At 45.6% G+C, this 15,234-nt stretch overlaps 1 protein-coding gene across 1 annotated transcript; it reads right to left on the reverse strand.

Annotated features, from left to right (window-relative positions):
* Positions 1-212: 212 nt before the first annotated feature.
* On the reverse strand, positions 213-3,968 carry LOC118400257 (Krueppel-like factor 15). The gene is made up of 3 exons (XM_035796928.2): positions 3,803-3,968; positions 1,705-2,830; positions 213-484 (listed from the first exon to the last, which is right to left on the reverse strand). Exons 1-3 carry the CDS (start codon positions 3,897-3,899, stop codon positions 316-318), a joined length of 1,392 nt encoding a protein of 463 aa, XP_035652821.1. The 5' UTR covers positions 3,900-3,968; the 3' UTR covers positions 213-315.
* Between the last annotated feature and the right edge of the window lie 11,266 nt (positions 3,969-15,234).

Genomic DNA, 15,234 nt, shown 5'->3' on the forward strand with positions numbered 1-15,234 from the left:
CAAGTTTGGGAAACCCTGCCCTACATTCTGGCCCAGGACTGCTTTTATAGCACCAGAGTCCTGATGAGGACCCAGACTCTCTGGCAAGGCCTCCGCGGGGTAGGGCTGGGTGGATGAGTCTCATGAGTCTGTCAGCCCATGGTGAGGTTGAGATTGTACTGAGCTGGGTTGGGCTGGGCAAGCACAGCCAGGGTAAAGGTAGGGGACCAGGCTGCAGGTTCTTATTATTCTGCCGTCCTGGTCAAGTGCTGTAACAGAGTTAAGGGTGAGTGAAGGTGGGTGGGTGGCATCAGGATCCAGACTGGGCTGGCTGGGTCAGACGGTAGTTCTGATGTTTTTGCCAGGCCGGGGGCTGCGGTGCACCTTGGTGTGTTTGGAGAGGTGGTCGCTGCGGGCAAACTTCTTCTCACACAGAGAGCACTCGTAAGGCTTGACCCCGGAGTGGGAGCGCCGGTGACGAGACAGCTCATCAGAACGAGAGAACCTACAGAGACAGAGGAGCACAGGTCAACACCCAAAGCCCTGCGATAAAACAAGTTGGTGTTTTGATAATTTTCTGAATTCGAAATGTTTGAGGTAAACATTCAGTCGGTTACAGCTAAGTGTGTCAGGAGGCCGGTTATTCCCACTGTTTGATAGCCCCCAGACTAGCGCTCAGACTCAACTCTGAGGGAAATAGGAACAATAAATGGTGGGTCAAACAGTACTTACAATACACACTGAGTGTACAAAACATTAGGAACACCCTCCTAATATTGAGTTGCACCCCTTATGTCCTGAGAACAGCCTTAGTTCATTGGGGCATGGACTCCACAAGGTGTCGAAAGTATTCCACAGGGAGTCAACATGCTGGCCGATGTGGACTCCAATGCTTCCCACAGTTGTGTCAAGTTGGCTGGACGTACTTTGGGTGGCAGACCACTCTTAATACACACGGGAAACTGTTGAGTGTGAAAAATCCAGCGTGTTGCAGTTCTTGACACACTCAAACTGGTGCGCCTGGCACCTACTAAAATACCATGTTCAAAGGCACATAAGTCTTTTGTACTGTACGCCCATTCACTCCAAATGGCACACATACACAATCCATGTCTCAAGGCTTGAAAGTCTTTCTTTAACCCGTCTCCTCCCCTTTATCTACACTGATTGAGGTGGATTTAACAAATGACATAAATAAGGGATCATAGCTTTCTCCTAGATTAACCTGGTCAGTCTATGTCATGGTAAGACCAGGTGTTTCTAATGTTTTGTAAACTCTGTGTACAAACATTATAAGCATATCCTTTCACATCCTCCAACTACCTCAATAACCCTAACGTTTCCCTTAGGAAGCTCACTGCAGTTGCTTATAGGGATATTAGAAACTGTGAGCGTGTTGTAATATCTCATATTTGCAGAGCCTCTATTGTCTTATAAAAGCTCTACTCCCTACCTCCACAGACAGATATTATTTGTCTTTATGCTCAGCTTTGCAAAATAATTACAGTGGAATACTGTGTCAACATCCTAACAAGGGGTATAGAGCATGTTTTCTACTGTCATCATTACACCCACTTCATTTTGAACTAGTCATTACAGGCTTTCTTCTCTCTGTTTAATTATCCTATCACATGTTAATAACTAGCCTATATGATAATGAACTAAACAAACCTAAGCTTCCTGTGTTTTCTGCATGTTGACTAGCATTGTTATGATATAACCCACCTCCAGCCACAGTCAGGCCAGCTGCAGGTGTAGGGCTTCTCTCCGGTGTGTCTGCGGAAGTGGGCCTTCAGATGGCTGCTCTTGGTGTACATCTTCTCACAGCCTGGATGAGAACACTTGTGCACCCTCAGCGTCTCTGTAGGAGGGGGTCTGTTCACCTTATGTGGGGCCACAGCTTTCACCACGGCCCCTCCACTGTGACCCCCAACCACCGTTGCCCCAGCAAGCCCCCCGGCAATCCTCACGGTGATCGGTAGAGGGGCAATCTTCACGTACTTCTGGTCTGGAACTCCGGCGTCCATGCTGGCTACGTTGAGAAGGGTGGCTGGGGCAGAGGGCACCTGTGAGGCAAGCAGGGTAAAGTTCTGCCCTCCGTGGAGCCCCAAGACCAGGTGGGCCAGTCTCAGCCCACTGGACGGCCCAGGAGTAGAGCCTGTCTGGGGGAGAGGCTGGGCCAGCGGCAGCGACTGGACCTGGAGTACCAAGGGTGCTCCCAAGAGCACTGAGGGGTTGGAGGAGGATGGGGAGGGGCACAGGGCTGCTGGGCTGTGGGTGTGAGGGATGTTGGGGGTTTGTGGGTTGGGGGGTGACAGGGCAGCGCTGGTCCCTGGGTCACTTTGTCCTCCTGGGGAGGAGAGAGTATGTTCAATGGAGCTGGAAGGGGAGGGAGCAGGCTCCTCCATGGGTTCACTAGAGAAGAGAACCCCCTCTCTCACTAACTCCATCTTCTCCCTGAGGAACTCCTCGATGTCCTCAAGGGTGGGAGAGAAGGGCGAGGGCAGGCGGGGGCTGAAGTCAGGCAGCCTGGGGTCCTGCAGCATGCCTTCTTCTCGCTTCTCCCTATCCCGCTCTATGGGGGTAAAATCCTCCTCCTCTTCCTCCTCTCCAGGGCTGAAGCTGAGCCGAGCACCAATGTCCCCAGCATCTGGGCTGTAACCGGAGGCAAAGCTATCCCCCTCGCTCCTCCCCTCACTCCCCTCTCCCTCCTCAAGCTCCAGGGAGATCAGACGAACACTGTCCCTAAAGAGGTCATTATCAGAGACCAGCGCTCTGCTGCGTAACGACACCATTGATACCGTCCAGATACACAGGAAAGTTGAGCAGAGAACCACGCTTCTCACTACACCTGCACAGAAAATGTGAGGGATAGCGTAGTTAAAAATGTGAACGGTTAAACATGAATAAGAATGCAATATTTAATACTGATATGCTGTTTAGGAAAGTTGCACCTTGCTGTATTTGAAGGAACAGCGGAAATGTGGAATGGTCCAATGGAAATGCGAGTGCAAGGTGAGAGGATGTGTCAGCCAAGGTGGTTTGTGAAACCAGCATAAACGTGTATCTTTTGGATTTGAAAGATTCTTTCTCGCTTATACTAACGTTAAGTTCCAAAGGTTTCCAAAACCATACTGCAAGCGAAGCGTATTTGCGTTCAGACAGAGTGTTGGGATTGTAGTGTTCACATGGAGCCAGCTGTGGTCCATACCATCAACTGAGAAGTGGGGCCGGCTGTAAAATGTGTATACCCCCATTGGGTTCTCCAGAGCTAGGTAATAATAGGCTGAAAGCTAACAATCAACAAATTATTAGGCCAAACATCTAATCCGAATGGTATCAAGGCCGAAACACATGTGCTAAAACAGAGCAAATATATCTATCATCAAATTAAAAATAATAAACCGAATGTGTCATTTGATTTCATTAATTCGAACATCATAACAATAAAGCAACACGCGGGATAATTAATGGATACATTGTGCACAATGACGCCTCCAGCGTAAACACTTCCCACATGACGCCCATATGGGTCTCGGGCGCTAAACAACATGTTGCAGGACTGTAATAAGTGCGTAATTACACCAAAGTGAATCATGTTATACAATCGATAAACGTTATTCGGCGTAAGCAAACAGTATTATTTAAAACTTCAACTGCTTTTAAACTCAGCGCATGGGCAGGCGAGGCGCATGGCAAGCCACCTGACTGCAACAGCCAGACAGGAATTCACGAGTCTCAAGTTCGGAGGGTTCTATAAATACAAATCTAAGCATCCAGCGCAAACGAAAAGAACAACTAACATTAGTAATGTCGAACTTACCGTCTATTATCATGAAATATATTAAGAGCTTTCGAAATACACCGTCCTCGAAGTTTTTTGTCCGTCGTGTTATTGTTGCAGAGAGAGATCCCGTCATTGCCAAGGCTCCATGTTGGCATTCTTTATGAGCCCATCACATGACTGGATTTCTGTACGCTCAGAGGCAAGGATCCAATTCCGGCTGTTTGGTTGGCTAAGGTTACGGAGGCTCGCCCTAAAACAAGAGATTTAATTGGTTTCCGCTTGATGGACGCTGTTTTTCCCCCATTATTTTGGAAACGTCATTAATCTAGGCCGACTGTCCCTATGGCACCGGGAAAATTAGAATTAACGCCACCACAGTTATGTATCCAGTGTTTTCAAAATTATATCGTACATACAACGTGGCTCATTCAGAAACCATGTGTCATGAACTGACAAGATGGCAGAGTTTTGAACTGCAGCAGGTGGTACGATGGACATTTTGTTAAATTATAGCCTATGCATTGCTTAATTAGGATGAAGAATTATAGCCTTTTTCATGGTTAACCAAATGTTGGAGTGTCTGTCAGCCCTGCAGAGAGCACATGTATAAACATTAGACTAAGACTGGTCTCATAGACTAGACATAACATAGTTAATGTAAATCCGGGATACTCAAATTATTATATGTCACGTTTGGTATGGTTACATAAGTTAGAAGGTTACTTAGGTATAAAGGAAAGGAGGGTGGTTGGTCGGTGTGAGTGGGTGGGTGTATGAAGCAAATATCTAGCAACCGTCGGGGTGGTTGGGGGTGTATAAAGCGAATGACTAGCATGCCAAAGATTGCATGTTCAAATCTCATCACAGACAATTTGAGCATTTTAGCTAATTAGCACCACTGCTTTTAATCATGGCAAGGCGACCGGAAACATGACCGAGTACAAACAGTGTAGCTATTCCCTCCGCAAGGCAATCAAACAAGCTAAGCATCAGTATAGAGTTGCAATTCAACGGCTCAGACACGAGACATATGTGGCAGGGTCTACAGTCAATCATGGATTACAAAAAGAAAACCAGCCCGTCGTGGACACCAACGTTTTGCTCCCAGACAACCTAAGCAACTTCTTTGTAGTGGGCCGTGCCACTGACACGGCCCACTACCAAAACCTGCGGGCTCTCCTTCACCACAGCCAACGTGAGTGAAACATTTAAATGTGTTAACCCTCTCAAGGCTGCCGACCCAGACGGCATCCCTAGCCGAGTCCTCAGAGCATGCACAGACCAGCTGGCTGGTGTGTTTATGGACATATTCAATCAATCCCTATCCCAGTCTGCTGTTCCCACATACTTCAAGAGGGCCACATTTGTTCCTGTTCCCAAGAAAGCTAAGGTAACTGAGCTAAATGACTATCGCCCCGTAGCACTCACTTTCTTCATCATGAAGTGCATTGAGAGACTAGTCAAGTGCCATATCACCTCCACCCTACCTGACACCCTAGACCCACTCCAATTTTCTTACTGCCCCAATAGGTCCACAGACGACGCAATCACAATAGTACCCTCCAAACTCATCATTAAGCTCGAGACCCTGGGTCTGAACCACACCCTGTGCAACTGGGTCCTGGACTTTGATGGGCCGCCCCCAGGTGGTGAGGGTAGAAAACAACATCTCCACCCGTGAATCCTCAACACTGGGACCCCACAAGGGTGCGTTCTCAGCCCTCTCCTGTACTCCCTGTTCACCCATGACTGCTTGGCCTTGGACGTATCCAACTCAATCATCAAGTTTGCAGATGACACTACAGTGGTCGGCTTGATTTCCAACAACGAAGAGACAGCCTACAGGGAGGCGGTGAGGGCCCTCGGAGTGTGGAAAAATAACCTGACACTCAACGTCAACAAAACAAAGGAGATGATCATGGACTTCAGGAAACAGCAGAGGGAGCACCCCTCTATCCACATCAACGGGACAGTAGTGGAGAATGTGGAAGTTTTAGGTTCCTCGGCGTACACATCACAGACAAACTGAAATGGTCCACCCACACAGACAGCGTGGTGAAGGAGCAACAGCGCTTCTTCAACCTCAGGAGGCTGAAGATATTCGGCTTGTCACCGAAAACACTCACAAACTTTTACAGATGCCCAATCGAGAGTATCCTGTCGGGCTGTATAATCAACTGGTACGGCAGCTGCTCTGCCCACAACCGTAAGGCTCTCCAGAGGGTAATGAGGTCTACACAACGCATCACCGGGTGCAAAATACCTGCTCTCCAGAACACCTACAGCACCCGATGTCTCAGGAAGGCCAAAAATATAATCAAGGACAACAACCACCCAAGCCACTGCCTGTTCACCCAGTTATCATCCAAAAGGCGAGGTCAGTACAGGTGCATCAAAGCTGGGACCAAGAGAGGGAAATACAGCTTCTATCTGAAGGCCATCAGACTGTTAAACATGTTAGCATTAGTCACCTAGCTAACGTTAGCTGCAACAAATTGGAATTCATAACATATCATAATTTTTTCCTATTCGTAACATATTTTACTTTTTCAAATCCCTAGCAAATTGTACAAATTACAATTCGAACATATATGAATTGTAATTCATAACATATCATATGAAATGGATGATGGACATCCACAAATTAATACATACCATATCAAACATAACAGATCATACTAAATAGATCATTCTAACGGATTTACGTACAGAATAATATGAAATGCACTGAGACCACATTGCAAGACAAGAGCCTACTTCCGTTATCATGTTTGGGAGTGTTTTAGCGATACAACGGGGACCTCTGCTGGAGATTCAGGATATTGGCCACAATGATCCAGTCTGCTGTGTTTTTAATTCCTTCATTGTGTTGGTGTGGATTTGGGGGGTGTAATCTGATTCCAGCCGAGTCCTTATGAATAACTTCTGTATCAAACATAACGGACAATCAAACTCAAATAATTTAGTTTACATATGAAAACGAATGTTTGATGTTTAAAATATTTTATTCACAAGATAAAAGGAGAGAGAAGCTTGCAAATAAAAATGAAATTATGTAAGGCACTACAACCTGCTATTACTTTGTGTAACAACTTAACCTTTCCCTTGATACAATTACAAACGGTTTAAAACCATAAAATAAATAAAACAATCCAATATATTATCAAAAACGTTTGAGCCTTACGTAAAATTCAATTGATTGGACATGTTTTGGAAAGGCACACACCTGTCTATATAAGGCAAAAACCAAGCCATGAGGTCGAAGGAATTGTCCGTAGAGCACTGAGACAGGATTGTGTCGAGGCACAGATCTGGGGAAGAGTACCAAAACATTTCTGCAGCATTGAAGGTCCCCAAGAACACAATGGCCTCCATCATTCAGGAAGAAGTTTGGAACCACCAAGACTCTTCTTAGAGTTGGCAGCCTGGCCAAACTGAGAATATCGGGGGAGAAGGGCCTTGGCCAGGGAGGTGACCAAAAACCCTATGGTCACTCTGACTGAGCTCTAGAGTTCCTCTGTGGAGATGGGAGAACCTTCCAGAAGGACAGTCATCTCTGCAGCACACCACCAATTGGGCCTTTATGGCAGAGTGGCCAGACAGAAGCCACTCCTCAGTAAAAGGCACATGACAGCCCGCTTTGCCAAAAGGCACCAAAAGACTCTCAGACCATGAGAAACAAGATTATCTTCGGCCTGATTGCCAAGCACCATGTCTAGAGGAAACCTGGCACCGTCCCTACAGTGAAGCATTGTGGTGGCAGCATCATGCAGTGGGGATGTTTTTCAGCTGCAGGGACTGGGAGACTCGTCAGGATCAAGGCAAAGATGAACGTAGCAAAGTACAGAGATATCCTCGATGAAAAACTGTTCCATGGCACACAGGGCCTCAGACTGGGGCAAAGGTTCACCTTCCAACAGGACAACAACTCTAAGCACACAGCCAAGACAACGCAGGAGTGGCTTCGGGACAAGTCTCTGAAATCCTTGAATGGCCCAGCCAGAGTCCGGACTTGAACCAGATCGAACATCTCTGGAGAGACATGAAAAAAGCTGTGCAGCAACACTCCCCGTCCAACCAGACAGAGCTTGAGAGGATCTGCAGAGAAGAACGAGAGAACTCCCCAAATACATGTGTGCCAAGCTTGTAGCGTCATACCCAGGAAGACTCATGGCTGTAATCGCTGCCAAAGGTGCTTCAACAAAGTACTGAAAGTGTCTGAATCCTGTGATATTTCAGTGTTTTATTGATATCACTCGAATCAGTGTAGATGAAGGGGAGGAGATGGGTTAAAGAAGGATTTTTAAGCCTTGAGACATGGATTGTGTGCGTGCGCCATTCAGAGGGTGAATGGGCAAGACAGAAAATGTAAGTGCCTTTGAACGGGGTATGGTAGTAGATGCTAGGTACACCGGTTTGTATCAGGAACTGCAGCGCTGGGTTTTTCCACGCTCAACAGTTTCCTGTTTGTATCAAGAATAGTCCCCCACCCCAACGACATCGAGCCAACTTGATACAACTGTGGGAAAGAAGTTGGAGTCAACATGGACCAGCATCCCTGTGGAAAGATGGACCAGAATCTATGTGGAAAGCTTTTGACGCCTTGTAGAGTTCATGCACTGATGGATTGAGGCTGTCCTGAGGGCAAAAGGGGTTGGGGGGGGGGCAGGGTTCAGCTTAATATTAGGAAGGTGTTCTTAATGTTTTGTACACTCAGTTTAGGTTAGTATTGAATCTACTGTTTATTAACCCGCAAATCACCGGGTCCTGGGAAAAAAAACGCTTCTCTCTCCTTCCCCCCAGGGAATGGAAGTAATGGATCTAAAATGACAGACAAAATTGAGAGGCAGTTATCCCATCATCCTGAATACTGTGATTTACAACAGATTGCTGTGGGAAGTTCTTGGAACATTTTCAAAGATTAAGATATATACCATCTCTTTATGTCTTTATGTCTTGTGATGGTCCTCTACCTCCTCCTTGGTCCTACAAGATCTATGCAGGACTCCGTTTTGCAGGTCTTGCACTCCAGCTGCTAGCAGCTGTCGCTGAATTGCCAGTAGTTCCACTTGGTTCTAGATTATTGTTTCCAGCTTCATCAGCACGGTTGTTTGGAATACTGTAATAACTTTATGTCGAGTACAAAGGGTATAGTTAACAGTAAAATTCATTTAAATGTTTTCTATTCTTAGTCAATAATAACCTCAGCATAACATCACCAAAATACACTAAGAAATTTGGCTTTGATCTGTGATTATCCAAGTTAAATAGTGTCCATGATACTTTTATGCAGTAGGTCTTAACAAACATATCGGGAACTCATACGAATAAAAGGTAGAATCTTGGGCATCCTGAGTGGTGCAGCGAACTCAGGCACTGCATCGCAGTCTTGGGGCGTCACTAAAGCCTGGGGTTCAATCCCAGACAGTGTCACAACCAGCCGTGACCAGGAGTCTCATAGGGAGGCGCACAATTGATCCAGCATTGTCCAAGTTAGGGGAGGGTTTGGCTGGGGGTGCCTTACCTGGATCATTGCGCTCTAGCGACTCGTGGCGGGCTGGGCGCCTGCAGTTTGACTTCGGTCGTCAGTTGAGCAGTGTTTCCTCTGACACATTGGTGCTTCTGGGTTAAGCGAGAGGGTGTTAAGAAGTGCAGCTTGGCGGGTCATGTTTCGCACGGATGACTCGATCCTTGCCTCCCCCGAGCCCGTTGGGGAGTTGCAGCGATGAGACAAGATCATGAAAAAGGGGGTAAAATTCCACCCTCTGGAGAGATCTGTGGTTGCGGGTGGTGCAGTTGCCATACCAGGTGGTGATACAGCCCAACAGTATGCTCTCAATTGTACATCTGTAAAAGTTCGTAAGGGTCTTAGGGACCAAGCCAAATTTCTTCAGCCTCCTAAGGTTGAGAAGAGCTGTTATGCCTTTTTCACCACACTGTCGGTGTGGGTGGACCATTTCAGATTATCATTGATGTATATGCCGAGAAACGTGAACGTTTTCACCTTTTCCACTGCGGTCCCGTCGATCTGAATTAGCGGCCTGCTCTCTCGGTTGTCTCCTACATTTTGTTGACGTTGAGGTAGAGGTCATTTTCCTGACACCACTACACCAGGGCCATCACCTCCTCCCTGTAGGCTGTCTCGTCATTGCTAATCAGGCCTATTACTGTTGTGTCGTCTGCAAACTTAATGATTGAGTTGGAGGCATGAGTGGCCACTCTCTCATCGGTTAACAGGGAGTACAGGAGGGGGCTGAGCACGCACCCTTGTGAGGCCCCTGTGTTGAGGATCAGTGTAGTGGAGGTGTTGTTTCCTACCTTCACCACCTGAGGGTGGCCTGTCAGGAAGTCCAGGACCCAGTTGCAGAGAGCGGGGTTCAGACCCTGGGCCCCAAACTTAATGATGAGCTTGGAGGGTACTATGCTGTTGAAGCCTGAGCTATAATCAATGAACATCATTCTTACATAGGTATTCCTCTTGTCCAGATGGGAGAGGGCAGTGTGCAGTGCAATGGCGATTGCATCATCTGTGGATCTATTGGGGCCTGATTGGTGTCACACTTTTGCCACAGCCCCAGCTAACACACCTGACCCCAATGATCAACTAATCATGATATTCAGTTTAGAATGCAATTAGTTTAAATCAGCTGGGTTTGCTAGCGATGGGGGAAAAGCATGACATCAATCAGGCCCCTGAGGACTGGAATTGCCCAGGCCTGGTCTAGGCTGTCAGGTAAGGTGGAGGTGTTATGATCCTTAACTAGCCTCTCAAAGCACTTCATGATGACACAAGTGAGTGCTACAGAGCGATAGTCATTTAGTTCAGTTATCTTTGCCTTCTTGGGTATAGAAACCATGGTGGACACCTTGAAGCAAGTGGGGACAGCAGAATGCAATAGAGAGAGATTGAATATGTCCGTAAACACTCCAGCCCGCTGGTCTGTGGATTCTCTGAGGACGTGGCTAGGGATGCCATCTGGACCTGCTGCCTTGCGAGGGTTAACACGCTTAAATGTCTTACTTACATTGGTCATGGAGAATGAGACCCCACAGTCCTTGGGAGCGGACCATGTTGGTGGCACTGTGCTATCCTCAAAGCGGGCAAAGGTGTTTAGCTTGTCCGGGAGCAAGACGTCGGTGTCTGCGACTTGGCTGATTTTCCCTTGTAAGCCGTAATTGTCTGTAGACCCTGCCACATACATCTCTTGTCTGAGCCGTTGAATTGCAACTCCATTTTGTCTCTGTATTAACATTTTGCCTGTTTGATTGCCTTACAGAGGAAATGATTACTGTTTGTATCTGACCATATTTCCAGTCACCTTGCCGTGGTTAAATGCAGTGGTTCGTGCTTTCAGTTTTGCGCGAGTGCTGCCATCTATCCACGTTTTTTGGTTTGGGTAGGTTTTAATAGTCACAGTGGACACAACATCCCCTATACACTTCCTGATGAACTCAGTCACAGTGTCTGTGTATACGTCATTGTTATTCTCTGAGGCAACCCAGAACATATCCTAGTCCATGTGATTGAAACAATCTTGAAGCATGGATTCTAAATATACCTTAGCAAGGGTACTCCTGTTTGAGTTTCTTCCTATAGGAAGGGAGGAGCAGAATGGAGTTGTGATCTGATTTGCCGAAGAGAGGGCGGTGGAGGGCCTTGTAGCTGTCCTGGAAGGGAGAGTAACAATGTTTGAGAGTTTTTGTAGTGCGAGTGCTACAGGCAATGTCTTGATAGAACTTCGGTAGTGTTTTCCCCAAATTTGCTTTGTTAAAATCCCCAGTTTCCTTAAATCAGGATACATGGTTTCCAGTTTGAACAAAGTCCAGTGTAGTTCCTTGAGGACCGTTGTGGAATCGGCTTGAGGGGGAATACACACGGCTGTGACTATAAGCAAAGAGAATTCTCTTGGTAGGTAATACGGTTGACATTTTATTGTGAGATATTCGGATGAACAAAAGGACTTGAGTTCCTGTAGATTATCACAATCACACCATGAGTAGTTGATCATGAAACATACACCACCGCCTTTCTTCTTCCCAGAGAGTTCCTTATTCATGTCTGCGCAATGTACTGAGAACCCAGCTGTCTGTATGCACGGGGACAGTATATCCAGAGAGAGCCATTACTCTGTGAAATAAAAAATGTTGTGGGTTAAAAACTTCAAAGTTGCTTAGGAGCTAGAAGCAAAGCTACCATGTCTTTCGGCACCATCTTCAGTTTGAGTGCCCATCTTCAGTTGGAGTGCTGAATGAACACTTAAGGAGAAAGTACAGATTAATGGAACAACGGCATTTTGGAGTCGACACAGACTCCTGACTATCAAATTTCACAATTTGAATTTTTTTAAGTGCCAGGTTTAGAATACTGTAGCTGATGTACTTTGTGATCTTGGATGTGCTGCCATTAATTATTTCTCTCTCTTGTAACTATTACCTAAGGGACAGAGATGTGCTCGAGACCACCCGGTTTGTTTCTCATTCATCAATGCCCTCCCTTCCTTTGACCTGACTTCAACTTTATCCACACAGCATCTCCTGCCCTGTCGGCACCATTGAGAGCATCTTGAATGGCTGCATCACCGCTTGGTATGGCAACTGCTCGCATCTGACAGCAAGGCACTACAGAGGGTAGTGCATACAGCTCAGTACATCACTGGGGCACGAGCTCCCTGTCATCCAGAACCTCTATACCAGGCGGTGTCAGAGGAAGACTCCAGCCATCCAAGTTACACTCTGTTCTCTCTGCTTCTGCACGGTAAGCAATCAATCAAATGTATTTATAAAGCCCTTCTTACGTCATCAGATGTCACAAAGTGCTATACAGAAACCCAGCATAAAACCCCAAACAGCAAGAAATGGAGGTGTAGAAGCACGGTTGCTAGGAGAAAATCACTAGAAAGGCCAGAACTTAGGAAGAAACCTAGATAGGAACCAGGCTATGAGGGGTGGCCAGTCCTCTTCTGGCTATGCCAGGTGGAGAAAATAACAGAACATGGCCAAGATGTTCAAATATTCATAGATGACCAGCAGGGTCAAATAATAATAATCACAGTGGTTGTTGAGGGTACAACAGGTCAGCACATCAGGAGTACATATCAGTTGGCTTTTCAAAGCCGATCATTCAGAGTATCTCTACTGCTCCTGCTGTCTCTAGAGAGTTGAAAACAACAGGTCTGGGACAGGTAGCACGTCCGGTTCCATAGCCGCAGGCAGAACAGTTGAAATTGGAGCATCAGCACGGCCAGGTGGACTGGGGACAGCAAGGAGTCATCAGGCCAGGTAGTCGTGAGGCATGGCCCTAGGGCTCAGGTCCTCTGAGAGAGAGAAAGATAGAAAGAAAGAAAGAAAGACATAGAAAGAATTAGAGAGGATACTTAAATTCACACAGGACACCGGATAAGACAGGAGAAATACTCCAGATATAACAGACTGACCCTAGCCCCCCGACACATAAACTACTGCAGCATAAACACTGGAGGCTGAGACAGGAAGGGTCGGGAGACACCGTGGCTGAGACAAGGCCGAGTATAGCCCACAAAGATCTCCACCACAGCACAACCCAAGGGGGGGCGCCAACCTGGACAGAAAGATCACTTCAGTGACTCAACCTACTCAAGTGACGCACCCCTCCTAGGGACAGAATGGAAGAGCACCAGTAAATCAGTGACTCAGACCCTGTATTAGTGTTAGAGGCAGAGAATCCCAGTGGCGAGAGGGGAACTGGCCAGGCAGAGACAGCAAGGGCGGGTCGTCGCTCCAGTGCCTTTCCGTTCACCTTCACACTCCTGGGCCAGACTACACTCAATCAGCGGTATAAGCGGTACTGGTACCCGAGTGCCAAATCTGGGACCTAAGTGCTTTTGAACAGATTCTACCCCAAAGCCATAAGACTGCCAAGCAGTTAATCAAACGGCTAACCAGACATTCTGCTTTTTTACCCATAGCTAGATGTCCATAGTACTTCAATCACCTAACCAAACCTACATGTACATATTACCTCAATAAATCAACACAAGTACCTCTTTCTTCAGTACACTAACTCATTACCGGTACTCCTTGTATATAGCCTTGTTATTGTTATTTTATTGTGTAACTATTTTACTTAATATTTATTGTTAATTTTCTTACTTTTTAACTGCATTGCCGGGAATGGGCTCATAAGTAAGCATTTTACGGTACAATCTACACACTTGTTGTATTCGGCGCATGTGACAAATCCATTAGATTTGATTTGTATGAACTTTTTAAAAGTTAAGTTGGCACTCTTCTGTAGAAAACATACATAAGGGTAGTTATAGGGACCGGATTGTAGGAACAAATTTCATTAAAAATATATATTTTTAAATTGGCAAAAATGTATAAAACTTGTTTTTGCTTTTCTCACTATAGGGTATTGTATGGAGATTAATACGGGAAAAAAACTATTTAATTTTAGAATAAGGCTGTAACGTTACAAAATGTGGAAGTGAATACTCTCCAAATGCACTGTATTTACATGATGGGTCATGTGACTTGGTTACCATCGTCAGGTACTAGCCAAGTAGCCTAGTCAATCAACAAGTCAAATCTATCGCCACCCGTTTCAAAATGCTCAAATTATAACCCAATTTATGACATGGCAAGAGGTTTATCTGACGTCAATTGTCACTCTCCATGGAAATAAGTTTTTAAAATAGTTTTATGGTCAGACCTAGCTAGCAGCCAATGCAGCTGGAGAACATGCTAGCTTAGCTAGCTAACTTATGCATAAAAAAAAGAAATCAACATACACATGTTAAAAAATAACTGTATTATCCCCTAACATGTTAATATAAACACGTGGTAGATTTGTATGTTTCTCTGACTCCTTACCTGTACAAATACTAATATTAGCAGTACTTGAAACAAGCTCAACTGCCTGGCAGCCATTTATTTCCCCAACTTTCAACATTTGCTATGGTGACCAAGGTGTCACGTGACTGTTTGTATTGTAAATAAATTGTAAAGTAGCGTTCAAATCAAGTTTTTTGGGGGGAAATAAAAAACTAGCAAGCTATTTACGAAATGATGGACACTCACCTCCACACACTTTATCTCCTCTTTCAGCAGTTTGATCCAATGGAACTTCAATACGGAACATTCCCAGAACGTTCCCAGAACTTTTTTTCTTCCAAAGACCAAACGGGAACCACAAATCCCATTTGGCCTACATATAAGTTCTAATTCACCAAAATAATAACGTTATTTAATGAGGTTATTTGAACTTTCTCAGAAAACAATTTGTTACTAATTTACCAAAATAGCAACGTTCCCTTAAGGTTCTCCTTTGGTTCTTAGTAAAAATAACTTTCCCAGAATTTTGGTTTATTGTTGGGGGTCTTATTTTTCTAAAATGAAAAGAAGAACCTTTAGGTAATGTTACAATAACGTTCTGTGCTAGCTGGGAAGCTTGTGTGTGCAGAGCAGCACAAGAATAAAATAAAAAAATC

This window comes from Oncorhynchus keta, chromosome 21 (genome assembly GCF_023373465.1).
Source record: "Oncorhynchus keta strain PuntledgeMale-10-30-2019 chromosome 21, Oket_V2, whole genome shotgun sequence".
NCBI lineage: Eukaryota > Metazoa > Chordata > Actinopteri > Salmoniformes > Salmonidae > Oncorhynchus > Oncorhynchus keta.

What these genes read in the sequence shown, in the direction of transcription:
- LOC118400257 (XM_035796928.2), bottom strand. Translation starts at nt 3,899, where the DNA reads ATGACGGGATCTCTCTCTGCAACAATAACACGACGGACAAAAAACTTC. An exon ending in ATATTTCATGATAATAGACG is followed by an intron (nt 2,831 to 3,802) that starts GTAAGTTCGACA and finishes TTTTCTGTGCAG; the next exon opens with GTGTAGTGAGAAGCGTGGTT. An exon ending in TGGCCTGACTGTGGCTGGAG is followed by an intron (nt 485 to 1,704) that starts GTGGGTTATATC and finishes CTGTCTCTGTAG; the next exon opens with GTTCTCTCGTTCTGATGAGC.